Genomic DNA, 27,926 nt, shown 5'->3' on the forward strand with positions numbered 1-27,926 from the left:
TCCAATATTTTCCAGCACTTGGGGTCTTAGAAGCCAAACTTTATGGTGTTTGTGAACATCCCCTAAGCTTGCAAAAGCACGGGAGGGGTGTTTAACACAGCCCAGAATCACCACAGCATCACCCCGGCTGTTACAGGCAGCACCACGCACCTCACAAATCTTTCTGTCAGCTGACGTACAAAATCAAATATCTCATGCCAGTTCGTTGCCACACTCCCAGACCTGAAAGGGAAAACCACAGCACATAAGCGGCCTGATCTCGGGTGACATTTCAGGGAGAAACTTAACAATATTTGCTGTTCCAAACACTTGGAGTCACGGCCAGCCCGGCTCGGGGCGGCAGGCGCCGGTAAGTTTGTCGCGATTTGTCGCGGTCCCCGCCGTGAGGCGGCCCCGGCCCCACTCCCCCCCCCCCCGCCCCTCCCTGAGGGCGATCGCGGCCGTCGAACTTGCCCACAAAAGCCCGGCCGGCGGCGGCCGCCGCGGGACGAAGAGAGGCGACAGATGCTACGGCTTTCGCTCCTCCAACACGTCCGGCCACCAGCACCCCTCCGGGGAGAACTTCCGACGCCCCCGTCCGAATCCGCGACCCGCCGGCGTGCAGCGAGGTCCAGCGGGATTCGCGAACTTCCCGCCGAGCTCGGAGTCCCCTCAGAGCCCCTCAGCGCGCGCGGCCCCTCAGCGACAATACCCCCCCCCCCTTCCCCGCGCGCGGCCCCTCAGCGCCCCCCCCCCCCCCCCGCGCGCGGCCCCTCAGCGCGCAACGGCCGCCCCGCGCGCGCAGCCCCTCAGACCCCCGAACAAAAGCGGCGCGATGGCGGCGATCCCCATCTCCTGCCTCCCTCTCTCCTCCCTTACTTGTCCAGCACGAAGTACATATCGAAGGCTCCGTGGCACGACGGCTCGCCCGCGGCCGGCACGGCGACGGCGGCCGGCGGCAGCAGCGGCAGCAGCAGCAGCAGCAGCAGCTGCAGGGGCACGGCCCCCGCCATGGAGCCTGCGGGCGACGGAGAGCGGAGGCGGGCGCTGCCGTCCTGCCGCTCGCCGGAGTGGCCGCCTCTCGCCGCCGCCGCCGCGGATCGCCCGGCCCGGCCCGGCCCGCCCTCCTCGCGCCGCCTGGGGCGGGGGACGGGCCGGGCGGGCTCGCGCCGCCCCCGCTCGCCATGGCGATCCCGCGCGCGGGCCCGGGCCGTGCCCCCGGCCGGGGGGGACGCTTCGATTCGTGTCGCTGCCGGCATTCCCAGTGTGCCGTGGATTAAGCCCCGAAGAAATTTAATGTTACGGGGAGCTGGGGGGTTTGTGTGCACGAATACCTCAGGATTGTGGGGGTTTTAAACAAAAACAACAACAGAAACTGACCTGACAGGGATCATGTGTCTCCCATAGGCCGGGGAGGTGAATCAGACCCATCGTCTGCTCCAAAAAGGATCTCGAGGCTCTTCCCTCCGCAAGAGGAGATGGAGAAGTCAGAGTCAGAGTCATCCTGCCAGAGAGCTTTCCTTTCATCCGATTTCATCCCGTTTCCTGCCGTCTCTGGATGGTTTCCTGAAGCCACAGTGCTCTGACCTGACATGTCCATGTCAGAGTGCCTTCTCTGTGCAGATCCGAACACCAAGCCAAGCATCTGTGTGATGCAAGTTGGAAATTTCATGAAAGTCCGTGAACCAACAGTGATTTATGTCAGCCAGAAATCTGGCTCGTGAAGTTCTTAATGTCTTAGAGCAGCAAGGCCAAAGGGTAAGCAAGCAGTGTTTTACAGTCCCTGCGGATGCACAAAACATGAAAGATTAAGGACAGAGCAGCCTGTGCTTTGCCAAAGACCCAACCAAAGGAAAGGCCGTGCAGTGCCACCTCTCCCTCTTCGCAGAGGCATGTGAGACAGAAGAGCAGGCTTGCTGAGCTTCCCAAAAACAGCTGCACTCCAGCTTTCTGAGCTGCATGAGTCCTCCCCAAGCCCCGAGAGCACTCGCCTTGTCTGGGAGTATGTGTCACGTTATCCAGATGTTGGAAATCTTGCTTCAGGCACATGTGACACACTGGTTGGAACGAGCCACTCCTGCCAGTTTGCTCTTTTCTTGTTTCCAAGTGTAAGAATTCCTCTTTTAGGCTGTGGTTTCTGCTGAAGTAGCAGACAAATCTGGAATGGCTGGATGAGAGGCAGATAGGCACAGAGGAGGTACAGGGCAATGGATCGTGGCTATTTGCCTGCGTTTGGTTTCATTCGCACTCGGGCCCAGAGCCTCCTTTCCCGGTTCCCAGAACTCATTAGCCGATGCTTGGCTCTGTCCCAGCCTCCTCCAGCATCCCAGTGCTGCGTAAACCTTGGCCCAGGGTGCCCGGCCCCAGTGGGATGGGCGTTTCTCACTGTGTGCACACAAAACCTCAGGAAAGCCGCCTCCTGGAGCTGATATCTTCCCAATATCCAAGGATCAGGGTGAGGCATTAGCAGCTTGCCAGCACCGAGACAAAGATCGTGTTGCAGCAGCAGGAGGAGACTCCTTGTGCTCTTGGCTGCACGGAGGGAACCAGGCTGGCTGCAGACCTCTGCCACTGAGTCTCCTGCTGCCTCTGGATGTTGGTTCCACATCTGGAGAAGCAACAGGTGGCCCTCGCTCCTTGACCTGTTGGTCTGGAGTTGAGCTTACAGGACCTCCTTTACACTGGTTTCTTGTGCTGTAGTATTCCCTGGTGGCTGGGACAGCAGGGAAAACAGAGGGACCGTGGGGTAACCGTCCTCGGTCATTTCAAACGGAACTCTTAGATAAATACAGCTTTAAAGTAACCCAGCACTAGAAGCAGAAGTTTTCACATGAAAGGTCAATGTGCAGATGAACGCAAGTGCACTGCCAAGATTTACTGCAGAGAAAGTAGTAAACAGAACAGCTTACAGCACCTTTGGGGTTATACAGTTCTCTCCTTTGTCTCCAGCATTTGCAGATGATCTCCACACATGTTGTCATTTAACATCCACCCACTCCCACCTTTTTTTTTGGCCCAAGCCAGTCGGGAAGACCTCAGGCAGGCTGTGTGAGTGCCAAACCGAATTCAGTGTGTTTCAGGAGTGAGCAGTTGGAGCAAAAAGTCACCCTCAGTGTAAGCTGGCTGTGAGCCTGGCCCAGCCTTGGGTCCCTGGGAATGCTACAGCAGAAAGGTGGTGTCTGGTGGGAGGAAATCCTCATTGCTGTGCTGAGGTGACCTCAGGATCAGAGTCAAACAGCAGCTCGGCAGCCACACAGGCTGCCTTTTCCATACAACACAGAGGGTCAGGAAGGCTTTGTTGCTTGATATATCCAGTTCTGGTCCAGAATACCTCTGCCCAACAGCTGTGAGCCAGCCTGCTTTCTGCAGGATGCTCAACAATTGCCAAAATTTTGTCGGGGAAAAATGAAACCTGGGTGTGTCTGTATGTGCGGCTGCAGTGCTGATTAATTAAATCTCCTTTCTGACTAAGGTCCAGGATTGCTGTTCTACCAAGTGATCCAGGAGCAGCGTGAAAGGGGGGAGCTGGAGGTCCTGCTCCACAGCACTGGCACCAGCCAGCACTTCCAGATGCCCTGAGCTGTGCAACCCCAAGGTCAGGTGATGCTGATGGGAACCCTACCATTCCAGCTTAAAACAGAATTTGACTTAGGGCAGCTCACAGAAAAATATTTTTCTTCTCCCCTCACAGGATATGAACCACACGTGGAAGTCTCATGCTTTATAAAAAGATAGAGAAACCAGAAGGACCCCATACAACACGCAGGACCTGTTTGGGAGCTGCCTCCTGAAGGATTAGGTACAAATCCTTTTTCCTTTACAGCTGTAGCCTCATGTCTGTGCTCATCCTGTAAAGCAGTGTAGAAATGAATAAATAAAAAGGACAGCATTAAGTAACAAAGGAACTCTCATTTCCCTGTGGTGTTGCATGCATCACCCAGATGGAAACTATCTGTCCAGACAAATTTGGGAATTATGCAAGCTCAGAATTCCTGAATAACCCTTCTTTTCCAAGATCATGAAGCATTCTCAGTACCCACTGAAAATACACATGAAAACACAGGGGGGGGGGGGAAAAGCCCTCAACTCTGAAAACTAGGAAACATAAAGACTAGCAGTATGGATGAGGGAAGGTATAAATGTGGGAATACTGAGTGATGTCCCTGCTGTGTGCACACTGGCCCACTGGCTGCCCTGAGGAGCCAAGGGTGATCCCTGGGACTCACTTCTGTTTCAGCAGAGGCGGAGCAGGATCCGTTATTCTTTGGTGTGGTTCTCTGCTGGCTGGTGCCCTGCCCTGGCGCAAACCACCACAGAGTAAAAATAAATCCCTCTTGGCCTGGGAGAGCAAAAGAAAGCAGGACAGAAAACATGGAAGTCCTACTCTGGCCCAGGAGCTGCTGCTGGCTCAGGGCAGCACCCAGGGATCACCGGGGCTGGGAGTTTAGCACAACTCTAGAGTTGCAGTGACCCTTTTTGGTCTTGTCAGGAAACAACGGCCCAACAGAGGAGGCAGAGGAATAAAGCAGGCAGGAATTCTGCCTGCAGAGCAGTGCCCCCAGAAAAGGGGCAACACATTTCTGAGGCGCGTATGGAGAAAAATTTTTGAAAAGGCACAGGTCATGATTCCACAGCCACTCAGTTTGTGACAGTTTTATCATTAACTCCAGAGGAACAGGCTCAAGCCCCCCTGTGGTGACAGAAATGTCACTTGTGCTCAGTTTGGGGTCACACTTGGTGAAAAGGGGCTGATGTTTATCCATCCAGCCTGACCCCTTTGCCGCTGCAGAGGAGAGAGAGGGCATTGTGCTGTGAAGTCCCTTGTGTCCTCCCAGGACCAGGGGAGAACGAGGAAAGGGCAACTGGGAGGATGAATGATAAAACAACCGCTTGTACTACTGTTAGGGGGCAACTAGGTCAATATTTACAGAGGAGCAGCGGGCTGCAGGAGGACAGCACGCCCGAGCCACCGTTGGGTCAGCAGCCCAAAAAGCAGATGTGCCAGTTTCCTGTCTTTGATGATGATGGGCCCTAATTACACCAGAGCTGTGTCAATGTCCTTTCTTGTGTACGACCCCTAATTTGGTTTCATGAAGTCATCTGTGCCAGGTTCTTCCGGCGTGCAAGGCTGGGCGAGTGACAGTCCCGGAGAGCCATGTGCCCCACAGCAGCAGCGTGCCCAAACAGCTGGCCCAGGCTTTGACCCAACACAGTTCAACTGAGGGCCAACCAGAAGTGTCCCTGGGATTTGGGTCTGTTCCTCGGCTTGCTTTACCTCTTGCAGGTTATCGTGCCTGCTGATGAGGAGGTGTGGGCTGGGGAGACATTCCGGGAGGGATGTGGGTGCTCAGTAAAGACCAGCACTTAGAGAACTTGTTTGGTTTTGGGGGGAGGAATTTTGGACTCGCCGTAAAAACCTACTCCTCCGTGTTCTTTTGCCAGGGAGATTTCTTTGTTGGCATTACTACTGGTGCTTCTTTCAGCAATTTTTCACCACTCCTTTCCATGGTTTTTGACACTTTATTTATATTTTTCTTCCCCTTTTTTCCTCTTTTTTTTTTTTCTCTACCCATGATTTGAGGAGTTTCCCAATTTTGGAGTTTGCCGGTTGAGAGTTTACTTTAGTTGGAACCTGCAGGTTCTGCTTTCCTTAGGGGGGGATCACTGCTCTAGGTTGCTTCTGGGCCCACCTGCAGCTGCCAACAGCCATTTGTTGTTCCCTAATTGTAGGCCTCTGTTTATAAGGGCTGTACCTGGAGGCTCCCCTCTTTTTTCCTGGGGATCACCTGGGCAGCATGCTGCTGGTGGGAGAGGGTTGTGCGTGGGAGCTCAGGACAGAGTGTGGAGGTTTGCAGGGCAGCAAGAGGTAGAAATACTGTTCCCAGGACAATCAGGGATGTGCAATGGGAGCTTGGTAGCTAGTTGATACCCAGTTCTCCATATGCCTGGGGGAAGCAGGTGCTGTCAGGAGGAAGATATGGGACTGGAGTCTGGCCTGGTGGAGCTCTGTGGAGGAAAGAGCTGAAGGAGGGGTTGGGACTGTGTAGCACCAGCAGGGGCAGATGAGGAGATGTCAGACCTTTGGTGGAGCTTCTATCATTACCTGCCTGCAGGTAAGAGCCAGGACACAGGAGAGGAGGGCTGGCTGGAGGTGGTGCTGCCATGAGAAGAGGTGGAGGCTCCAGAGTGGGGCTGGGTGGCACCTGGAAGTTGGGGAAGGGCTCTGTCTCTGCTTTTTGGTAGCAAGTGAGGGAAGGAGCACTGTGGAGCGAGGCTCCAGGTGTTGGGCATGCAGGGCAGGGTGATGTGGGCAGGAGAGCCCTTGGAAGGGCTCAGACAGCTCAGAGGTTCTTGTGGCATGGCCAGCATAGGAGCAGAGCCTCGGAGTGTCCCTGCTGGTCCAGGATGCCATGCAGGCACTGAGGGGGACAGATATGGGCTCTCTGGGGGATGGATTGTCCTCTGTAGGTACAGAGATCCTCAGGGACAGGTGATGGGCTGGCTGCATGCCTGAGGCTGGGAGGAGAAGCAGCAGAATACAGGGGAACTTTGTTACCACAAAGCCAGAGCTGAGCACTGGGCAGGGCAGCCCAGAGAGGTGCAGTTTGCTCCCACAAGGGGTTTTAAGGCCTGACTAGTAAGAGCCCTGAACTTTGGCCTGGACTTGGTGTTGATCATGCTTCAAGCAGGAGGTAGGACCATCAGAGGTACTTCCCAACCTCACTGGGGGATTTCCCTTCTTCCATGCAGATCTTGCACTCAGTTGCAGTCGTGTGTTCCGCTGCCTTGTGTAACATCAGGTTACTGAAGACTTGTACACTGACCTGCAAACTCCAGCCAGACCTTCTAGAGGATGTGCTCAGCGAAACACCACATTTAGCAGGTAGGTTGGGATTTTATTGCAGCCAGCTCCTGGTTCTGCTCCTTGTCAGACTGCAGGGCAGGAAGGATGCGTGTGGGAGTGTTTGCTGGCTGAGTCAGGGCCATGCCTGGTTATTTACCGGCAGAGCCCTGCCGGTGACTCCGTGTACGTCAGCCTCACTTGCCCTGTTCGTGTGAGCTGCTCCCCCAGCTGCCTGGATGACAAATGCTTCTGTACATCAGTGTGACTGTGCTGGCCCTCAGACGGGAGTGAGGTATCTGGGATGTATCTTATCTGACTGGTGCTTACATCTACATGACTCTGAATTACTTTTTCCTCAATTTCTCCACACTTAAGAAGTTTAACTTGTACTGTATGGTGAGCTGTACTCATGTCTTACTGTCTGTCATCCAAAAGATCATCCTTTTCTCTTCCTGTGTCTGGGCAGGTAGGGTGGCTGGAGGTGGAGCAGTGTTGTCAGGATTGCAGGCTCTGTTTCCAGCAGCGCTGTTGGCAGAGCAGCAAATGCAATAGCCTATAAAGGTAGGAAGGGTCATATCCCTTCACCCAGGGATGAGCAGGTGAAGCGGCTTGGTAAGGGCTTCATGTTTTCATGGATCAGCTTATATGCATGTAGAAAGTGGCATATTTGGCCTTGCTTTGTGGCAACATGTACAGCTGACATACAGTAATAGTCACAGAAAAAGAGCTGTGGTACTAAACTGTCATCCCCATGGGGCAGTATTTTAGTGTCCATGTTGAATTCTTGTGGTCTCTTGGCTGTAAAAAAGGCTTTGTAAAGGAAATGTTTTGTCCAGCAAAGTTAAAGCAGAAGCACAAATAGTTTGTGGTACCCTGGTACCACAGCACAAGACATATGTAGTGAAGCACTTAGAACAGGGAGGGGCTTCAGTCCCTGCTGAGGACGTGCGAATAAGATGTGGTTTAATTCCCAAACAAACTTATTTCCTGAGTCGGAGACAATTATGAGTCAGTGTGTGCTCACTTGGGCAACTCACCTGGTGGCACAGACAAGTGATGGTGCACAAGCCTCTCAGCAGCTCCCTGCCAATCCTGTGCTGTCCCACCTGCACAGCTACTCTGAGCTGGAAATGTGGCAACTGCTCATCAACACTGCCTGTCCTTATCTGCAGAAAATAAGGAATAACCCCCATAGATCCTGTACTATAAATCAAACTGTACTGATCACAGCTCTCATGAGCCATGTCACAAACCCTGGATGAGTGGCAGGGAAAGGCGTAGATGAGTCACCAGCAGGGAGCCAGCCCCTTGCTGCCTGCCCCAGGGGAAGCTGCACACACAAACGTCTGCCTGCTCTGTCCTTGTCTTGAAGCACAGAAATGATCCCTGAAAGTATAGTCTAACACTTTTCCAGATGGGCAGGTGACATTACTGCATGGTGTGACAATGAAAGTGCATGTCAGGAATATGTTTCAGTGAGAGTGCTGAGCGGGGCTGCTGTTGCCTCAGGAATAAACAGGAACGTGGATCTGAGAGATCCAAGTCACCTAGAGATTGCCAGCCAGGGTGGGCATCTGTTAACAAGGATGTGTGACCACAGCCAAGGCAACAACCTTGCTGGTTAATAGTCACTTTTCCAGTTTCACTAAGTGTGAACATCAGGGGAAAAAAATATGTATGAGGAGGTGTGGCTCATATTCTGTGTCCTGGCAGCATGGGGAAACTGAGTCTGTACAACATCCCAAGTGTCTGGGTAAATCACCCAAACTAGCCTTCAGCTGTAACTGAAAAAACAACATAAAAATAATGGGAAGTTTCTCTGGGACCTTGGCTTGGGTTTTTCCCCCGGTTCTGCCTTACAGAAACATTTGATGTCTCTGCTACTCTGTGGTGAGAGACAGTCCCCGTCTCTGGCTGGAGATTTTTTGAGTGTAAGGTAGAAGGGCTCACAGCTCTGTATCTTATTTGTAAAGTTCCTAGGCTTCCTCAAATAAGATGTGTAACTAAAAACACCAAAGAGAACACTGAAAAAAAAAAAACAAACCCCAAACCCAAACAAAACAGGCAAAAGAAAAAAAAAACCAAACCAGTTTCTCAGCTGTTATGCTGAGGGAATTTTCATTCAGCATCTTGTAGGAAGTGTTTCATGTCTTGCAGAATGAAAGTTACTGAATGTAGCTCATCAAGGCAAAATGCTGCAATATAATTTAGAAGCTCATTAGAGATCATAATCACAGTGACAGATGTTGGTGGGAAGTAGGAGCCATCACAAAGAAAAATAGGGAGCTGTTTGTCACAAGGGTGTTAGTTACATCATTTGGGGACATTTTCTGTGATATCTAAGGGGTTTGATTATCACTTTGAGGTTTCCATCTAGGTTTCTTAGTGCATAAATCCATTGGAAAATAAGAATAAAGCTCTCAAATATTGAAAGGACTTTTCAAGACTTTGCTTCTAAGAGCCATATATTGAAATGGCGTCTACTAACCCATGTTAGAATGGTGCATGCCCTTCTCTTAGGTGAGCTATCCATGCCACAACAGCTTCATGGGATGCAGTGGGATGGCACCTGTGCTGCGAGGTGGGAGAATTGTGCCTGGGTAGGGAGCCATTAGAGCAGCTGGACTGTACATGTAGCTGGAGCATGGGCTGGCAGCACATGCCCCGGATAGCGGGGCTCTAAGCAGCTGCCAAAAGGTGTTACTTGGCCTGTTACCAGGGTAAGTGTGAGGTCATCACAGACTTGGAGATGTGTGCCCTTCCTCTGTGCTACCCACTTCCTCTTGGTTGCATCATCAAGATTGAGACAGATTTTGCAGGAAATCCAACTGATCATGCACACGAGGAGGGACTCAGAAGTGAATGCCAGGATAAGAGGCATGTGTGGCTCCTTGAGGATGGAGCAGAGGTCTGTCCACCAGGAAATCCTGGGTGACAGGGCCAGAGTGTGGGGTGTGAGCCCCCATTGCCACTGCTCCCATGTGCTCTCTGTGCCATCCAATTTGGGAGTGCAGAGATGGAAAAAGGCCCAGTGGCCAGCTTTGGGAAATGGAGCTGCAGGGCCTCAGTGGTGGAAGCAGGTTAACAAAATCACCATGAGACTGTGCTGGCATGTGGGCTCGCTGGGGTATGAAGTCACCTGATGGAAGCACTGCCCAATAGTAGAAATTCTCTAGCAGAAAATGAGCTTTTGTTTCTGCAGTGCTGTTCTTCTGAGGTGTTCCATCTGCTTTACAAACACTGATTGAGCCCAGCAATGCTTCTGTGAGAACAGCATCTCTAGTGACAGCTTCCAGCTGTCTAGCAGACAAGAGCACCCAGGTGCCATGGAAAACCAGAGAGGGAATAATAACCATCCCATTTTGCCAAGGGAGGGATGCTCATGCAAGATGGGAAGGGACCACCTAGTTGGACTGTTTGACAGCTGAATGTCCCTGTGTAGGGACTGAAGGTGTGAGCAGAGAGTGTGATGTAAGATCATACGAGCAAATATAAGAGGATAACTCCAAATAGTTCAATTAATTTCACCTTTGGAACGAGGGCTAAGCAATATTTCCTAAATAAGTTGCTTCTGATGATCTTTCAGCTTCTCTGTTAGGAAAAGCTAGCAGGGTCTCCTGCAGAGGAGAGCCCAGTAGGACCACCCCGGGGGCCAGTGTGGCTGTGGCCAGGCTTGGTGCCAGCTCTCGTGGCCCTGGCAGGGCAGGAGGGGTTGCTGTGTGCCACAGGGCACAGACTGCAGCCAGAGCCCAGAGCTGGTACTGTGGCACAGATGATCTCCATAAACTGTGATGACATTAATCTAATGTATGCGTTCCCCTACGAATGTGAATAGCAACAAATACAAATCCTATGCAAATCAGGCCCTCGTGCAGTATGTGCAAATGGCTGAACATCTGAGGACTCAAATATTATATCAGAAGTTGTTCACAGACATGCCTGTTCCAAAATTTGCTGTTATAGGGCCCTTCTGTGTTCCCATGGGAACCCTCAGGTAAGGAGATACGTGCGGCTGCTCCCCTTCAGCTAAAAGAAGTTTGTGAAGCAGAAGCTGGATTCTTCCTTTTCTTTCTGCTGGGTTCTTCCTTCTTTGCCGAGCCTGCAGCTCCTTGCAGATGCCTGGTTGCCTGGAATGACTCACCCCAGCCTCTATGGTCCCCTTCCTGGGGGGAAAGGTGGATGTTAAGGGTTCCTCAGAAAGGGAAGTGGTACCCTCTGCCAACTGGCAAAGAACAAGCGCTGGCACAGGCTGCAGGAGAGCAATTATTCTCTCCTTCCACAAGAGCACATGTTGGAAATCTCTCTCTCAGTTCTTCCCTGGCTCTCCCAGCTGTTCTTGCTGCAGCCCAGGTGCTGAAAGGGGTTCAGGTGTGTAAGTGCCCCAAAGGGGGATAGAAGCTCCTGGGGATGGTGTCTCTCAGGTGAGAAATCTTTGCCTCTCCCCACAGAAGGAAGAGGGAAGCAGAGGGCAGCTGAGAGCTTTGCCCAAGGAGGACAGAGTGAATTTGCTGCCCCTGTGCCCCCATCCAGCACCACCAGGATTTCAGTTTGAAACAGGAAAAGAAAAAGGTAGGAATAAGTGTGGAATGCATGAGAACCCTAAGTGTAAAAACAGGATGTAAAAATAGTCCATGTGTTTTGGGCTTTTTTTTTTTTTAAGTGACTGGGAAAAGCTCAAGAGGTTTTCACAATGGAGCTGGATCTTGTAAAATAAGAGTGTGATGGATGCAGCAGGGTCCATAGAAACATCCCAGGAAGAACAGGGGAAAAATAATGCAGCAGCTCATGTACAGGCAGCCAGAGGTGATGCTCCAGGTGGAGGGACCAGGGTGCAGAGGTGTGGACCTCAATGAAAATAGATAGCAGGAGAGGTGTAAGGATGTGTTATTCTAAATATAGAACTGCTCAGGTTGTTCTCTCTCCTGAAGCCATGGTTGCTGTGCAAGAAAGGGGTGGGGTTTAGGAGAGGAATGAGCCTATCGAGGTTGTTATATCCCACATGAGCACTGCTCTCCCTTAAAACAGGCCAGATTTTGTGGTGGCATGGGGAGACTGCAGATGGGAGCTGTGCATGGCCCTGGAGAGGGGTCTGTCCTGTCAGGGGCGGTGGGTGTTCCTGGCTCCAGAGAGGGGATGCCAATGGAGAGAAGGAGTACCTGCTGTGTTGATTAGCGTGGGTTTGGGTTTTCTCTGCCGATCTAGAGCTCACAGATGTGATGAGCAATGCAGAAGTACAACGGTACCCCTTCCAGCTTTCCCCTCACCATCCCCTCTGTGCCCTCAGCTGCTCCAACAGTTCCAGGTGAGGGCTTTCTGCTGACTTTTGTGCTGAGAGAAAATAGTCTGGTGTCTCTAACACGGTGGCAAGTTCTGTGGGAGGAGATCACATTTACTCTTGGCCTGAGCCAGCAACTACTCCATGTATAGCCCCCACTTAATGAAACCCCCCCACACCTCTGCCAGCAGGTTAAAAGTTAGGGCCAGCAATCCCTGGTATGTCGATAAATCTTGGTCCTTAGCCCATTAAATCCCCAGCCTGCTCATTCAAGAGGGATTCACAAGAGGTAATACAAGACTGACCTTTGCTCTGCCATAAACGCCGGTGCACGTGAACCTGCTCAATCAACGGGCTCTTTTTTTGGCTCCCTTCCCTCGGGGTAGTTTGTCTTAGCCTGTGGCTGCAGGATCAGTGCAATGTCCTGTCAGCACAGTGAGAGGCATTTGGCTTTCCCTGTCCCCTCCTTTGTCAGCCCCGTCAGGTGGTTTTCCCAGGGCTGTCCCCAGCTTTTTGACCCTGTTGGACTGTTTTTCCCTCTCCCCATGACTTCCTATCTTTCAAAATACTCCGTGATTGCTGTAGCATTGATTTTTACTGCAGTAAGGGAAAAATGTGGCTTTTTTTTTGATAGCCAGATTGTATATTTGTTTGTTCTTTTATTTTTGGCTTCTTAGGAGCTTTTTGCCACTTTTCACTTTCTAATTGTCTCTTTTTCTAATCCTGGCACTTGGACTCAAAGCCAACATTTCTTATGGCAACTCTTTATCACCTGCTGGCTAGAACAGAATAGGAAGAAACTGCTCTGGCTGAAGGACCTGTGAAAGCAGGAAAACATAAAGGCTTATTTTAAGGTTTTCTTTTGTGAAATAGAATAGAAAAAAAACCAAGTGTTTCTAGATGAAAGACCTGGCTGCGTGCAGAGCTCTGGCTTAAGCTTTTTAACGGAGTATTTCTGTAGCTTCAGAGGAGCAAAGTGGGATCCTGGTTCCTGTTGCAGAAGGAAAAACCTACCAAAAAGGAGGTACTTGAGCACCCAGATGGTTTGCAGTGGGGGCTGGCAGGAGATAATGAGTAATGAGCAGGTCTGATGTGCACAGGTAGAAAGTCAAGCAGAGGCTGTGCTGGGAACGAGATGCCCATGAGGGAGGTTGTGCTTGCTGAAATGGGATGCTGCAGTGTAAGACTGGCAAAGAAAGGAGCAGCAGTCCTTGATCTCTTGGGAAAAAGGCATCTGTGTGTCTTGAATAATGCTGTCATATCTGGACATGGCTGAATTTTTGCAGGTCCTTGTAGAGATTTTGCCAGGAAGGTGTTCAGGAAGTCATGGGTTTGCTGGTTTTATCAGTGTCAATTACAAAAGCAATAGACTGAAAATACAAATATTTCTTGGAGTCATTCCTATTTGTCCTTTCCTCCTGAGGTTTGCCTGGTCTTTTGGTGTCACTGAGAGCCATGGGATGCTGAGCACTGGCCCTGGTGATGTACAGCAGTACCACTTCCAAGGTGGGAGCGAGCTGCAGAGCAACTCGTGAACATGTTTGATCACTCCCAGAATTTCGGTCTCCTTGTACACTGATAAACCGAAAGACAGAGGCAATGGTGGCAACAGGGAATGTTAAAATGTTTGTTGTGAATGGCAAGGCTGAATGTTAAACAGCAACATTTTGAAATCCTTCATCACAGCAAGATCCCAGGCGGAGATGACAGGCTCTCTGCGGATGAGAGGAGCACCCGGAGTAGCGCTGCCAGAGATGGTTAATGGGATTGAGTGTTGATTCCTGTTTACGTGCCGGTGCTGGCTCTGGAAGGAGGGCTCCTGCCTTCTCCAGTGGGGTCTGAAGCCTTAGTGGCGCACAGTGCTGCATGTGAGCTCTGTGCACTGCCCTGACACTCTGGCCTCAGTGCTGCCAGCCTCTCTGGGGGCAAGCCCCCAGCCATGGACCAAATCCATTGTCCCTGGCCACTGGCAGAGCCTTGGCTCACTGGGACTGATCTCAGCTCAGGTCAGAGTTTGGCAGCTGCTGTCCACCTTGGACCACGTGTCTGAAATCATCTGTTTCCTCCACAACTATTGTTTCCTAGGGCCTGTTCCCAAAAGCTTTGTCAGCCTGCTTGATTTGCATCAGCCTGTGAGCAGGGCCAACCCACCCGTGTTCCCCCGGAGGTTATTCCTGGCCGAACAGGCTTCACTCTGCACAACTGATCTGGTTAAATGCACTTCCCTTCCTTGCTTTCGTTCCACTAGTTAGAATGGGCACTCTCGGGCTGCTGAGATAAGGTTTGTCTTTGTTCTGATGTGAGACTGTTTTGTAGGTACACGGTCACCCCAAAAGTGTATCCTTGAAAATAGACAAAATGCCGTTTCTAAATTGCAATTTAAATTGATTTTGATAGAGAGGATGGCGGAATCATATACAGAAGAAAAAAAATCTTTTAAAATGAGAACTGAAGCAAATATAGTTTAGTAGTATACTCGTTACAGAATGAACAGCATATTGTATGTGCTGTGTTAGAGGTATGTTATGAATAACAAAAGCACTGGAGCATTTACATATTTGTTTTCAGAAATCCTGGCAGTTGGATTTCACTATTCTGTGCCTCTTTGCCAGAATCACTAAACAGTGGTACATATGGCTTCTGAAGTACCATATGCCGTGGAAAACGTTAGCTGATGCCTATACTGATGCGACACGCTATAGTCTTTATTTAGATTTTTTTGCAGTTTTGAACAAAGAATATTAGATCATGCAAAACATTGTGCAAGCAGTATGGAGTAGTACATAGAGGAAAACATAATGCATTGCGCCCAGAGAAAAGCCAGCTAAGAAAAGGGGAAGAAAGGGTGGTGTTGGGAATTAGAATGTGCACGTGCCAAGAAATGCATGAAAGGATGGGACATGGCTTTGTGCAGCCGAGGCAGGAGGTTTTTCAGTGCTTGAAGCAAAGAGTCAAGAGCCAGAGCTCTGTGGACATGCAGGTTTTGAATCAAGTCCCCATTCTAAGAGATGCTCCCTGTTCCAAAAAGCACTTAGGCTTAAATTTAAGTATGTGCTTGAAATCCTTGGAGAGCAAAGGAAACACATGCATGAGTGCTTTCCTACAAAAACCCTCCTCATAGGAGCAGCAATAACTCTGCTCTCTCCTGCTTCATTGTCTGAAAATAGTGACAATGAATACAATGAGTCACGTGAGAAACACCTTGAAAACAGAATGAAACAAAGTTTCCAACACAATAACCACAAAGCCCAACCCAGAATTAGAAAATTAATTCAGGCTTTTGTGTTGACAGGAGCTTTTAAAGCACGTTTTCCCCCTCTGTTCTGCCAGCCCTTACCATTACTGCCCTCACATCGCTGATGTCAGTGGCAGTGCCAAACCCTGAAGGGAGCCTGCTGCCGGGGCTGTCAGGAGCAGCCGAAGGAGGAGGTGGCCCTGAGGGGAAGGAGAGTAGGGAGGTGTTTGCTACCACCATGTCTCCCCTCCGGAGCAGCGCCCTGCTTTCCCCTTTCCCCTCTCTTCTGGCTCCTCTGTGTGCAGACCACTGCCCCGTGAACACTTAATAGGCTTAACTTTAAGCACCAGAGTAGATCCAATGGGATTACTCGTGTATTTAAGTGAAGGTATAATGTTTGGAGAGAGGGGAGAAGCATCACATCTCTGCCTCTTGATTTGGTTTCTGCTCTTAAAGCCACCCAGTTCCAGTGTCTGAGGATGGAAGGTTGTGAGATTCACAGGGTCCCTGCCAGGAGTGTGTTGGTGTGTGTGGTACAGCAAGTGTCAAACCATGTAAAGTAGGAAATTGGGGAAATATAATTTGCAGACATTACTTGATTGAGGCCAACCAACTAATCAGAACAGAGACAAACCCAGTGCAGAAACAGAAGGTGGATAAGGCTCAGCCCGGAATGCAGCCGGAGCAGAACGACTTCCCGGGGAGGTGGGAGCAGAAGGAAAGGGCTCACAGCTGAGCTGTGCCGCAGATGGCTGGGCAGGGGATGTCGGGGGAGCCACTGCCTGTGGGAAGAGTGTCCCATCAGCCTTGGGCAGGGCACGTGTGGTGTTGGAGATGGGCACCACCATGGAACAGTGTGCTGGCCGGGGGGGGACAAGTGGCTGCAGGGCTCTTGGGGGGCTTCAGGAAGGTGTATGTGGGGATTTAATAGGACAGGTAATTGCAGAGAGACCAGTGCTGGGGGAAAAACCTGTAATTCCCTGCCTGGCTGAAAAAAGCAGGAAGAGCACTGCGAGCTGCTGGTGGTCTTTGACAGCGTGAGCAAAAGTAGTGGAAGATTTAAGATACTGAGGCTGTCACAGGAATTATCTGAGAGGCAAAGACTGCGTGCATGTGTAGGTAGCATCTCACATTTTATGAACCGCTACTTAAGTGAATGGAGGTAAACAGAAATAGAAGTCGGAGTGGAAGCTGAAGGAAGGCAGGGCTGAGGGGAGCTTTTACTGAGCACTTATTTGAGGTTGCTTCACAGGTTCACCGGAAACCAAATAGTGGCTCAAATTTAAACCTCATTAGGTGGTTGTAAATTTATTGAAGTAACAAGAGGGGAAGATTAACATCTTTACATCCATCTCATCTCAAGGTGTTTTAATTCCTTTGTAGGAACAAGGACCTTCACAGGGCCTCTGAGCAGAGGAAAACAGAGCCTCTCTTCCCAGAGACTGATGTTCGTAGCAGTGCCAAACAGGTGTTCCTTCCCTCCACCTCTGGCCACCACATCACTCTCAGAAGAGCGTGGTGAGTGCCCTGCCTGCCCCAGGTTTGCAGCTGCCCCTCTGGGCTGTGAACCAAGCTGTCATGACCAGCACTGAGCCCACTACGTCACGAGCAGGGCAGCTGTCCAGGCTGCAGCAGGTAGACCCCCAGAGGGGAAGGACACCTGAGCCAGGCTGACCATCAAGCAGATCAGCACACCTCCTTCCCCTGGCCTGGGTGGTTTTTCTGGCTGCCCTGGCATTAGTCTCCCCAGGCTGGTGTGTGTGTCCTTCACATGGGCACAGCGAGGTTATTTGCTGCATTAGCCTCATTACCTTTCCTTTCCAAAAAGCATCCACCACTGTCTGATCTGCGGTTTGAAAAGGGGTTCTTGCTTTCCCCTCCCAAACCTCGGCTCACCAGCACATCTCCCGTGTGCTGCAATTATTAAATGACACTTCACAACTTCATCTCCTCTCCTGCTACATCTGCTTGCTGCTCCCATTTCCAACCCCGCTCACATCCCAAACATCTAAATGCATTGTTTCCTCTGTTTCTCCTGCCAGCATGGAAAGAAGCCATTCCTGAAGCAGGATTGCCTTTGAGCTGGCAGCAGATGAGTGACTGGCATTGGGCAGCACTGCTGAGGCTCTGGCAGGCCGTTTAGCAGAGAACCTTGGCTAATGAATGTCATCCACACCTAACAGATGTGCCACTGCCTGCCATGCCAGATTTTTGACATAATACAGGGCTGCTGGACATGATGGTGCTTGGGAAAAGCCACAGAGTGACTTGTGCCTACAACGCAGCGTTCGGTCCCACTCGTGCTCTGCGAGAGAAACCAAACCTGTGGGAGGGAGGGAAGCACATCCATGTCTCTCACTCCTCACCCCTGGTTTTATCGGTGCGTCAATCTTATTTGTGTTGTTCTCCCTCACGTGCCAGGGGTTCTTAAATGAAAAACCCACCACCCTTTTTCTTTTGTCCCCTGTGCTTCTAGCTCCGGCTCCTGCTGGTCTCTCCAGGCTCCTGCCGTGCCGGGGGATGGGGGGCAGAGCAGGGGGCTCAGCGCCTCCCGGGAGCCGGGATGGCTGCGGGCAGGTGCCCGACACCTGCATCTCGCCGTCGGCAGCATCCCGGGCTTCGTCTTTCCTCTCCTGCCCTCCATCGGAGGGAAGCAGCATGCGCCGAGTAGAGCGTGGGGACAGGGGGACACGGCCCCCCCGGGCACCCCGAACTGAACTGCCGGGGCTCCCCCTCCCACTCTGCCCGGCGGGGGAGCGGGGACGGGGCCGCCTCCTAATCCCGGCGTAATCCCGGAGAGCGGCAGCAGCGCGGGCGGCCGCTAATCCCGTCCCTCCGCCGCTAATCCCGCCCGGTGTCCGTGGATCCCTGTCAGTGTCCCCGCGGGCTGGGGGCGATGTCCACGCCCCAGGCCGTGCGGTGGGAGCCCCGATCGAACACCCGTCTCTCAAAGGACCAGCCAACTCGGTCATTAATCCGCTAATTGCCCGGCGGGCGGGAGCGCAGGAAAGGGCGGGGGCCGCCCTTCGCCGGGCGCTCCTGGCCCTGGGCTCCTGCAACCCCCCCGGGGCTCTTGCAGCCCCCGGTCCATCACCCTCCCGCCGCCCCCTCCCCGCGTCCCTTTTGGGGTGACACCGTTGCTGCTTTTTTTCTGTACAGCCGGGAGCGGCGCCGACGGGGGAGCGGTGAGTCCCCCGCGCTGGAGGAGGGGTCCCGCCAAACACCCTGCGGGGGGGCAGCCTGGGGGCCAGGGAGGCTGCGGGAGGCGTCCTTCATGATGGGGAGCTCCGAGAGAGCGTTGGGGGGGTCCTTCCCTCCCAGCCGGCTGGAAAACAAGTTAAGCGTTGCGTGGCCAGGCCCGGGGGGGCGCGGGGGTGTCGGTCCCGGGGATATCGTACCCCGATCAGGAACGCTCCGGCTCGCTGGCTGCGTGAGCTCGGGCGCCGATGCACCGTGTAACGCAGGTCGCTTTGCCGTGCTCCCCGTTTTTTCCCTCGGCCTCTTTATCTTTCAATTGCAAAGCAATTAAAGGTCTGTACGAATCTGCGAGCATCCCTCCCCGCGGGGCCCTCTGATGCCCGCTGTATTGCCCTTTAGATGCCTCTTCCTTTTTTTGTTTTACGATTGTTGTATCAATATAATGCTTCCTTTCTTCCTCTGTCTCTATAGATACAGATATACAAGGCAAACCAAAGGTTTCGGCTGCTATTCAGTGCCTCCTCATTTGTCCTGGAGCCGTAACAGTGGTGCCCTTTCTCTTCTGGCTGCTTTTCCCTGCTTCTGGAGCAGCAGTTATGGGAGAAGCAGATGGCTACTGATTGGGTGAGCTTTGTGGCTTTAATACTGAATACTTTATGGAAAAGGACTTTATCATGCTTGGTTGGTCAGAGGAACAACGGGATGAGATTTATGACTACAGAAAATAAATCTTTTTAAGTTTCAGGCTCCTTCACACACCCCACGTCAAGTTGCTGTTGCAGAGCCAGATCTGAAATCCTCAGCATCTTTCTTTTTTCCCTCCCCCCGGCCCCGTCTGTCTGTCCTTTCACAGCTCTCCCCACCCCCTCTGCACCAGGGTTTAGCAAACCTTTGCAAACTTTAGGGACTATCACTCACTGGAGCATCCGAGGCCTTTACAGCCCCCAGGCAGCACAGAAAAACGCCATCCCCAGATGGAGAACATCCACCTGACAGTCGGATCAGCTTGGGCAGCCAGCTCCTGCCAAGGCTTGTCCATGTGTAACTCGGACAGCGGCCACCCAGGGTCTGGTGGGGAGTTGTGAGTGACATCCTCATAGACCCGACAGCACTAAGGCCGTGACACCACCAGAGAGACATCCAGGCCACAGCTCTTTGCCGAGCTCAGGCCTCCTGAAGGAAAGGGAGCCCAGCACTGCCTGACCCCACTGCACCCCATGCTGGGCAGTGCTGGGCCGGGGGCTGTGGGACTGTCCCCCCAGGCACAGCCCTCTGCAACGTCCCCCAGCTGCAGTGTGTCCCCCATCAGCTTGTGGCTTCTGCCTGGCCTCATGCCAAAGCATGACCGGGGGCCATGCGGTGGGGTGGGCTCTGCCCCAGCGTGGGATGCTAGTGGTGCCATACGGGGACAGGAAGGCCCGAGGGTGTACAGGAGACAGAAGCAGATTTCAGTCATGCAGGGGTTCCCCCCTTTTATTTCTCCCCTTTTTGTCCCTCGTAGCCTATCATGTCCTCTATCAGGCTGTTAAACATTTGAAGGAAGGTGAAGCTGGGTGAAAGCTTTCCAGGTTTTAAATCTTGGTGCTGCTGCTGTCAGGCCAAGTAACGAGGAGAGGCAGAAAGCTGAGAAAATAATTTTGGGACAGATAGTCAGCAGTGATATGGGGCTATGTGTGAGCCATTTAACCAGCCACCTGTATTATATTCAATGGTCTGGGTTTTGGTCAGCTATAAAAAAATTTCTGTGACCCTTTGGTGAATACACAAATTAATATTTCTCACTAGACTCTGCGCTTGCTCGGAAGGAAGTGCAGGGGAAGTTCGAGCATCGTCAGGGCTGAAGAAACAGCCAAGGTGCCCGTGGTGTCTGAATCACGAGAAAGCAGGTGGGAAGGTATACGGGGTCTCACTGGGGTTCCTGGGGAGCAGGAGCACTTGCTCCTTGGGGTGAGCCATAGGTGAAGCTGATGTCTGGCCCTTTTTAAGGATTTGTGTTCTGTGGCGTGGCAGTGACTTGACCTGGGAGTCCCAGGCACCACATCAATGAGGTGCAGCTGAAGGGTCGAAGGGAATAGGAAGGGACAGGGACCATAGGTGTGTCCGGGAGCTGAGCTGGAAACAGGACAGGACATTGCTGATGTGCCTCAGCCCTGGTGAGGGCCTGGTGGTAGGGACATATCCATCCGGTTGTGGGGCTGAGGATTCCCGGTGGGATCCATGTGCTGCTTGGCAGGATTACTGGTGAGAGAAGCACAATGCTCTGTACGCCGTATGCTGGTCTGCAGCATGGTGGTGACACTGCTGGCACCCTGGCATAGGGCTTCCCCAGAAAAGGCACCATTTGTGAGCCTAGTGGCATGCAGAAAGGATGGTTTGTCATTTAGCTGAGGCCCCCGATTTATTTCCACTACAGAGGCCTGTCTATCTCCAGGGAAGGGAACTGTTCTGTCTGCATTTCTCCAGGCACTAGGAAAGCTTGTGGCTCTGCATTTGGTTTCGAGTGGCTTTTCCATTCCACCTGGTGTGGCTCCCCCTGGGACCACAGCTGGCCCTTTTTCTGGCAGCAGTGGGCAGAGAGGGCAGCAAGGCAACTTTGGGCATCCCTTCATGCCTCCTCCCCATGGTCCCCTGGCATGGTGGGAGCGAGTGTGGCTGGGCTCATGCACTTCTGGGAACTTGTGTATTCTCTCAGTGATTTTATTTTACAGGTGACTTTATATCAGTCACCTGGGAGCTGACTCTCAGCTGTGTATGTGTCTCCTCAGAGGAGTAAGCACACATCCGTAGGCCTGATGCATGTCACAACTCAGGAAGCATTTCCCAAGGGATGCAGTAGTGTTTCTGAGCACAGGTTGAGCAGCCTCCTTGGCCCCTTTCCTCTCGTCTTCCTGGGAGAAGCCCAGGGAGGAAAGAGAAGGCTGACGCTGCTGAGGAGTAGGTGCTCTTGTCCCTTGCAGCCATCCCCCCAGCCGGGGAGCAGAGGACCCTGGGCCGCCCCCCTGGGGCTGGATGCCGGGTGTCCGTGGGAATCAGGTTCGCCAGCCCGACCCCTTCCGAGCCCAGGTCTCCGTCCTGCCCGGCTGCTTCCGGGGCCTCCCCTTGCCCGGGAGCCGGTTGTACCGTGCCGGTGCCATTGCCAGGGGCTCGTCGGGGCTGGAGCTGCGCTTTTGGGGGGCTGAGAGCAGCGGGGAGCAGCGAGGGGCTGCCGGCTGCCGGGGTCTGTGGGAAGGCGGCCGGAGCTCCTCAGCCCGGGTCGCCCTTAGCTCTCCGCGGGAGATTTTCTGGAAGAAGAAGCGGATAGAAAATGCATGGATGTACTGAGATAGGAGCGTGTGGCAGCCGGGAGGCGGCGGGCAGTAATCACACGGCCCCACAGGGTGACACCGCACCCGCTGGCAGCGCGGCTGGGGCTGGATCGGGCCCGGCGCACCTGGGCCGTGTCCCCCCAAAATCCCGGTGCGGCTTTTTAGTGAGGCCGGGGGAGCGCCGCCGGCACCGGACTCTGCGGGGCGCCGGGCTTTGCGGATTTGCGGTGGGCGCTCCCGGCCGGAGCACCTCGCAGTAGAAACTCCAAAGGGAAGAGCTCGCGTCCATCCCAGTGCTGTTCTGCTGGGCGAGGGACGCCGTTCCCTGGGATCCACTTTTAGGGTGGCATCCGAGGCTGGATAAATGCTCAGAAATGCCGACGCGGTCCTTTCCAGTCACGGGGAATTTCGGTAGCTGAGATCATGCCGAAGCGATTTCGAGATCGTTTATGTGCCGTGGTGTCTCTTAAAATTCTCGAGAATAAAAATAACGCGTAGGTTTTCTTTCCCCCTACTAACGACAGTCATTCGGACAATTTATATCTCACAGCGAGAGCTGCAGCCACAAAAAAAAAAAAAAAAAAAAAAGACAAACAAAAAAAAAGAAAGATGAATAGGAAAAAAAATCCCCACATTTGAAGCAGGAATTGAGATTCTAATTTTTAGACTCCCATATTTTTAATGTTATGACAATCTCCGTTTTAGGAGACGCTGCGTTTTGTCGAATTAATAAGATAAATGTTGAAAGCATATTATATGCAGCCTTTAATCCTAATGCAAGGAAAATCGTAATTATGGGGAGGATAAGTGAATTTGAGAGCCAAACATCAGCCCACTCTCTGATTGCAAACCTCGCTCCGTTCGCCCTGGAAAACGCTTTGTCTCTCCTTTTGTTTAGTTTAAAGAAAGGCTTTAAATTCTATTTTTTAAAATCTGTTTTGTGCCTGAAATGACGGCGAAAAGGGAGGGACCGGTAAACACTTTTCCGTGCGGTGACCCTCTTATTTCGGCATAGAGCATCTGCATATGCTTCTGCTCCCCGAATCTGTGCGCGTGTCGGTGAACGTGGAAGCCCCGCGTGTGCGGGGGTGCGAGCCCGGGGGCGCCCCACGCTCTGGAAAGGCGAGGAATGGGCGGGGGGCTCCAGCCAGGTGTTCCCCGCTCCAGTGGGGACCGGGCTCCGGCGGGGAGCGCGGGGCTGCCCGCTGCCGCTTCCCCGCACGCCGGGTCTCCGCCGGGCGCCGACAGCGCGGGAGGGCCGCTCCGCGGACCGGGGCACGGGCATGGCACGGGCATCCCCGCCCGCCTGCGTCCTGCCGAGGAGGGCTTTTACTGCGTGTCCGAGATGCTCCTATGAGGCAGGTGCAGGGGCAAAGCGGGCGGGCGCCGCCGGGATCCCGGCGCCGGGCGGAGCGGCCGTCGGGCCCCCCCGTTCCCCGCCCCACACCCCCGCCGGGCCGGAGCGGAGGGGCGGCCCCAAACCCGCCCGCTGCCCCGGGAGAGAGCCTTTGGCGGGGGCGCGCCCCTGTTCCCCATCCCCTTCGCCGCAGGTGCCCGGTGGAAGCGGGGCCAGGTGAGGGGCGGGCGGGCGGGCGGCGAGCGGGCAGCCCCGAAGGGGTTAACGGGAGGGACGTGGGCTGTCACGCGTCATTGGGCAGATTATGTGCAGCAAACAAAAAGTGTGTGTCTGCGTGCCAGCCCCTCACTGCACCGGGTCCGTCTGCACCGCGCGCCTCCCGCTCCGCCGCCCGCCCGGCCCGGCCCGGCATGGAGCGGCGCTGAGAGCCCGGGGCAGCCAGCCCGGAGCCGCCTTTGTGCCACTGTCGGGGCGAGGATTATCCCCACCGTCCCTGGTGAGTACCGGCGGAGGGGCCCCGCCGCCCCCCGCGCCTCGCCGCCCCGGAGCGGGAACAATGCCGGGGATGGCCGTGCTGCCGGCGGCCCTGCCCGGGGTGCGGGGCCCTGCCCGAGCTGTGGAGCCCGGCGGCGGAGCCTCCGGGAGCGGCCCCGGCGCCGCCCGGCCCGGACAAAGGGCGGCCAGGGGAGACAGCGCCGCGGGGCCGGGGGCGGTCCGGGCGACCGGGGGGATGCGGCGCCGCGGGGATCCGTACGGGGCCCACCGGCGCCGGGGGGAAAGTTCGGCGGAGGCCGCTCGGTGCCGGTGTTTTCGTTTGGCGAAATCATCCCTTCGGGGAAGGGATGCGCCGGGCAGCGGCGGAACGGGGAGGGCGGCGGGGAGGCGGCCAGAGCCCCCTGTCCGCGGCCCTCGTTCTCGGGGAGGACCCGGGACCCCCCGCCGCCGCTCCAGGGGGCGAAGTTCCCGGGGTGGCGGTGATCCGGTTTTACCCCGAAATCGAGGGACCGGCGGCTCGGCGGGGCCGTGTCCGGTGCAAGCGGCGGCGGCCGTCAGCAGGCGCACCGGGAAGAGCACCGGTCTTTTCCCGAGCCAGCCCCAAATGACGGATTTCGATGCCAGATGGGGCGGGTAGAGGCAGCCGTGCGCTAATCGGGTCGGGAAGGGCGAGGGCACCGCAGCCGGGCGCGATGTTCCCTCCCCGGCCCCGCTCCCTGCCCGCTGTCCGCGCCCCACCAGCTGCCCACCGCCCGGATCCCTCCCTCCGTACCGCACGGCAGCCGGGGCTCTCCCTGCACCATAAATAAGCGTGTCGAGGTAAAAATAATTACCTCTGCTTGCTGCTTTTAATTAAAGTCTCGGAGGGAAAGTGCTGGATTATGGTAATGAGCAGCCATACGTTCCCCTTGTCGCGCGGAGCGGGAGGTGAGCTGACACGCAATCGGCGACAATGACAAGCCACTGGAACCCACCCGCTCCCCCGGCGCAGCACGCAGCCCGGCCCGGCTCCGGGGGTTACCGGAGATCCGCCGCCGCTCGGTGCCCGGCGCCCGCTCGGGACAGGACCCGCCCGGTGGGACTCCCGGGTCGCTGCCCGGAGCCGGCTCCGCCGCGACCGCTGAAACAGTATATCATCGCGGCAGCGTCCCTGCACTTTGCCTCCGATCGCAGCTCCTCGCCTGCTTTATTTTTTTTTATTTCAGACCGGAGAAACTGCTCGCCTACCTATTTTTTTTTTTTAATGTTTTGGATTTTTTCTTGATTTTTTTATTTAACAATTCAAGTTAATTTTAATTTGTTTTCCGGCGCATCCCGGTGCACCGCTGAGCGGGACCTGCTGCGGTAACGGCCCTGCTCTGTCCCTCTCTCTGTCCGCAGGGATGGAGGACGCCGGCGTCCAGCGGGGAATATGGGACGGGGACGCCAAGACGGTCCAGCAGTGCTTGACTGACATTTTCACCAGCGTTTACACCACCTGCGACATCCCGGAAAATGCCATTTTCGGCCCCTGCGTCCTGAGCCACACGTCCCTCTACGACAGCATCGCCTTTATCGCCCTCAAGTCCACCGATAAGCGCACCGTCCCCTACATATTCCGGGTAAGAGCCGCTCGTCTCCGGGCTCAGCCGCTCGCCACGTCGGCCGGTGCCCGAGAGCGTCCCCGCCGCGGAGCGCAGCTCGGCCGGGGGACCCCCCGCCGCCGGGAGGCTGTCCCCGAGGGCAGAGCCGCGCCACTGCCCCTCCTGCTGCTGCCCGTCCCCGTCCCGTCGGTCGGTCGGTCGGTCTGTCGGTCTGGTGGATTAACGTGGGGTTTCAGGTGGACACGTCGGCGGCGAACGGCTCGTCCGAGGGGCTGATGTGGCTGCGGCTGGTGCAGTCGGCCCGGGAACGGGAGGAGCAGAACCTGGAGGCCTACATCAAGAGCGGGCAGCTCTTCTACCGCTCTCTGCGCCGCATCGCTAAGGACGAGGAGCTGCTGGTGTGGTACGGGAAGGAGCTCACCGAGCTGCTGCTGCTCGGACCGGCCCGGGCCCCTGCCCGCACTAACGGTGAGTGCCCCGCGCGGCCGCCGGGGGGTTCGGGGTCGGTTGTCGGCTTTGGGGACCCCGCGCCCCTGTTCCCCGAACTCTCCGGGGATACCACGTCAGCGGCCCCGGCTGACGGTGCTCCCTCCCGCCGCAGGCTCGCCGCCCTTCGCCTGCCCCGAGTGCAGCCAGCGCTTCCAGTTCGAGCTGCCCTTCGCCGCACACCTCCGGTTCCGCTGCCCCAAGAGGCTGCACGGCCCCGACACCGGCCCCGCCGCCGAGGCTGCCGGCGGCAAGGACGTCGCTGGCAAGGAGCAGGAGCCCGGCAAGTTCGGGAAGCCCGGCGGGCCGCCGCACCACCCCTTTCCCGGTCCCGACGGCGGCCCCACCGCCAGCACCAAGCCCTCCACGGACTTCCACAACCTGGCGCGGGAGCTGGAGAATTCCCGCGGCGGGCGCGGCGGGTCCCCGGGGCGGCCGACGCCTGGCGAGGGCGGCCCCGAGGCGGCGGCCGGGAAGGCGAAGAGGCGGTTCCCCGATGAGGAGGATCGCGGGCCCGGCGCGGCGCGGGGCCGCTTCCCGGCGGAGCGGCCGGGGCTGCCGGCGGCGCCCAAGGAGGAGCCGGGCTGCGCCCCGCAGCAGCAGTACCGCGCCGCAGGCTCCTACTGCGGGCTGGAGGAGGGCGGCCGCCTCTTCGCACCGCCCAGCCCGGAGACAGGGGAGGCCAAGCGCAGCGCCTTCGTGGAGGTGAAGAAGACGGCCCGCGGCCCCGAGCCCGACGGCGGCCCCGAGGAAGGCCCAGAGCGCGGCTCCCCGGGGGCGGGCGGCGCGGAGCCGGGGCTGTGCCCCCGCGGCGGCGCGGGGGGCCCGCTGGCCGCCCGCCTGGACGGCGGCAGCCCGGCGCGGGGCAGCGCCTTCAGCACGGTGCCGCAGCTCGGGGCCGGCCCCGGCGGGCCCGGCGGCGGCGCGGCCGAGGAGCGGAAAAGCGCCTTCTCGCAGCCCGCCCGCTCCTTCCCGCACGTCCCGCCGCTGGTGCTGGGCCCGAAGCTGGGCGGGCTGGGCGAGCCCTGCCCCGACGGCGCCGCCGCCCCTGCCCGCCTGTACACCGCCGAGGCGCTGGCCGCCAAGCTGCCGGGCGGCGGGGAGGCGGCGGGCGGCGGCGGGGGTGGCGGCGGGGGGCTGCCCAAGCAGAGCCCCTTCCTCTACACCACGGCCTTCTGGCCCAAGAGCTCGGCGGCGGCGGCGGTGGCGGCGGCGGCGGCAGGGCCGCTGCAGCTGCAGCTGCCGTCGGCGCTGACGCTGCTGCCGCCGTCGTTCACCTCGCTGTGCCTGCCGGCCCAGAACTGGTGCGCCAAGTGTAACGCGTCCTTCCGCATGACCTCGGACCTGGTCTACCACATGCGCTCACACCACAAGAAAGAATACGCGCTGGAGCCCCTCGTCAAGCGCCGCCGCGAGGAGAAGCTCAAGTGCCCCATCTGCAATGAGTCCTTCCGCGAGCGCCACCACCTCTCCCGCCACATGACCTCCCACAACTAGCGGGGACCCCCCCCGGCTCTGGGGACTCGCCCGGGACCCCCGCCCGGGGACCCCCGCGCTGCCCGCCGCTCCCGCCCTTCCCCTTCGATGCACGCGTTTCCACTGTCTGGGGAGGGGCGGGGAGGGCAGAGGTAGAGGAGGAGGAAAAAAAGAAGAAACAGAAGAAGAAGAAGAAGAAGAAGAAAAAGAAGGTAAAAAAAAGAAAAAGAAAAAAGAGAAGCACCGTGAAAAAGAGAAAAAAAATCAAATGACTTAAAAAATACATTTTTTAAAATGTCATATATTGCAACATATTGATGCATTTGTCATACGTTTCTACTTAAATTATTAAGCACTTATGGTTTAGATGTAATAATAATTCTATGTCAGGGTAAATTTTTATTTTGGATATGAAGCTAAGGGCGGGGGGGGCGCGGCGGGGCCGGCGGGTGGCGGGCCGGGGTCCTGCATGCACCGGGCGCTCCCCCTGCCCGGCCCCGCCGCCCGCGCCCCTTCCCCCCGAGTGTCACTGGTGCCCGTGGAATGGAGTCTCGGTAGTTCCGTGTTATCTTCCCTTTCCCGTTTGGGTTTGTTTTTTTTTTCCTCGACCTTCTGGAAAAGATTTATTAAACTTTATAGTTTATCCGGGTATGTTGGATGCTTTGACAATAAATGACTTTATTTTCTTCAAAG

At 55.5% G+C, this 27,926-nt stretch overlaps 2 protein-coding genes across 14 annotated transcripts in view; one reads left to right on the forward strand and one right to left on the reverse strand.

Annotated features, from left to right (window-relative positions):
- Positions 1 to 964, reverse strand: part of ANTXR2 (ANTXR cell adhesion molecule 2) — an 82,014-nt gene extending 81,050 nt beyond the window's left edge. For 5 of the 6 annotated variants that reach the window (XM_032685583.1, XM_032685582.1, XM_032685585.1 and 2 more), the window contains exons 1-2: positions 859 to 964; positions 151 to 222 (exon numbers count right to left, since the gene is read on the reverse strand). In XM_032685583.1, the coding sequence (XP_032541474.1) occupies positions 151 to 222; positions 859 to 878 (92 nt within the window). In that variant the 5' untranslated portion in view covers positions 879 to 964. Of the gene's footprint in view, positions 1 to 150; positions 223 to 453; positions 680 to 858 lie in introns of those variants that run through there. The other variant, XM_032685586.1, reaches the window with a different exon arrangement.
- On the forward strand, positions 162 to 27,925 carry PRDM8 (PR/SET domain 8). Of its 8 annotated transcripts, XM_032685552.1 has the most exons (15): positions 162 to 349; positions 1,387 to 3,027; positions 3,452 to 3,574; positions 3,671 to 3,778; positions 6,730 to 6,862; positions 7,290 to 7,384; positions 11,272 to 11,392; positions 16,717 to 16,851; positions 17,376 to 17,713; positions 18,493 to 18,518; positions 19,003 to 19,155; positions 20,317 to 20,417; positions 25,069 to 25,289; positions 25,508 to 25,739; positions 25,873 to 27,925. In XM_032685552.1, the coding sequence occupies exons 9-15, from the start codon at positions 17,570 to 17,572 to the stop codon at positions 27,252 to 27,254; spliced, it is 2,259 nt and encodes a 752-aa protein (XP_032541443.1). In that variant the 5' UTR covers positions 162 to 349; positions 1,387 to 3,027; positions 3,452 to 3,574; positions 3,671 to 3,778; positions 6,730 to 6,862; positions 7,290 to 7,384; positions 11,272 to 11,392; positions 16,717 to 16,851; positions 17,376 to 17,569; the 3' UTR covers positions 27,255 to 27,925. The 8 variants fall into 8 exon arrangements, with proteins under 8 accessions (XP_032541443.1, XP_032541445.1, XP_032541446.1 ...); XM_032685554.1 differs by lacking the exons at positions 162 to 349; positions 11,272 to 11,392; positions 16,717 to 16,851; ... (1 more) ...; positions 18,493 to 18,518; positions 20,317 to 20,417 and having other exon boundaries at positions 1,257 to 3,027; XM_032685555.1 differs by lacking the exons at positions 162 to 349; positions 11,272 to 11,392; positions 16,717 to 16,851; ... (2 more) ...; positions 19,003 to 19,155; positions 20,317 to 20,417 and having other exon boundaries at positions 1,257 to 3,027.
- Position 27,926: the final 1 nt, after the last annotated feature.

The sequence above is a fragment of the Chiroxiphia lanceolata genome, chromosome 4 (genome assembly GCF_009829145.1).
Source record: "Chiroxiphia lanceolata isolate bChiLan1 chromosome 4, bChiLan1.pri, whole genome shotgun sequence".
In the NCBI taxonomy this organism is placed as follows: Eukaryota; Metazoa; Chordata; class Aves; order Passeriformes; family Pipridae; genus Chiroxiphia; species Chiroxiphia lanceolata.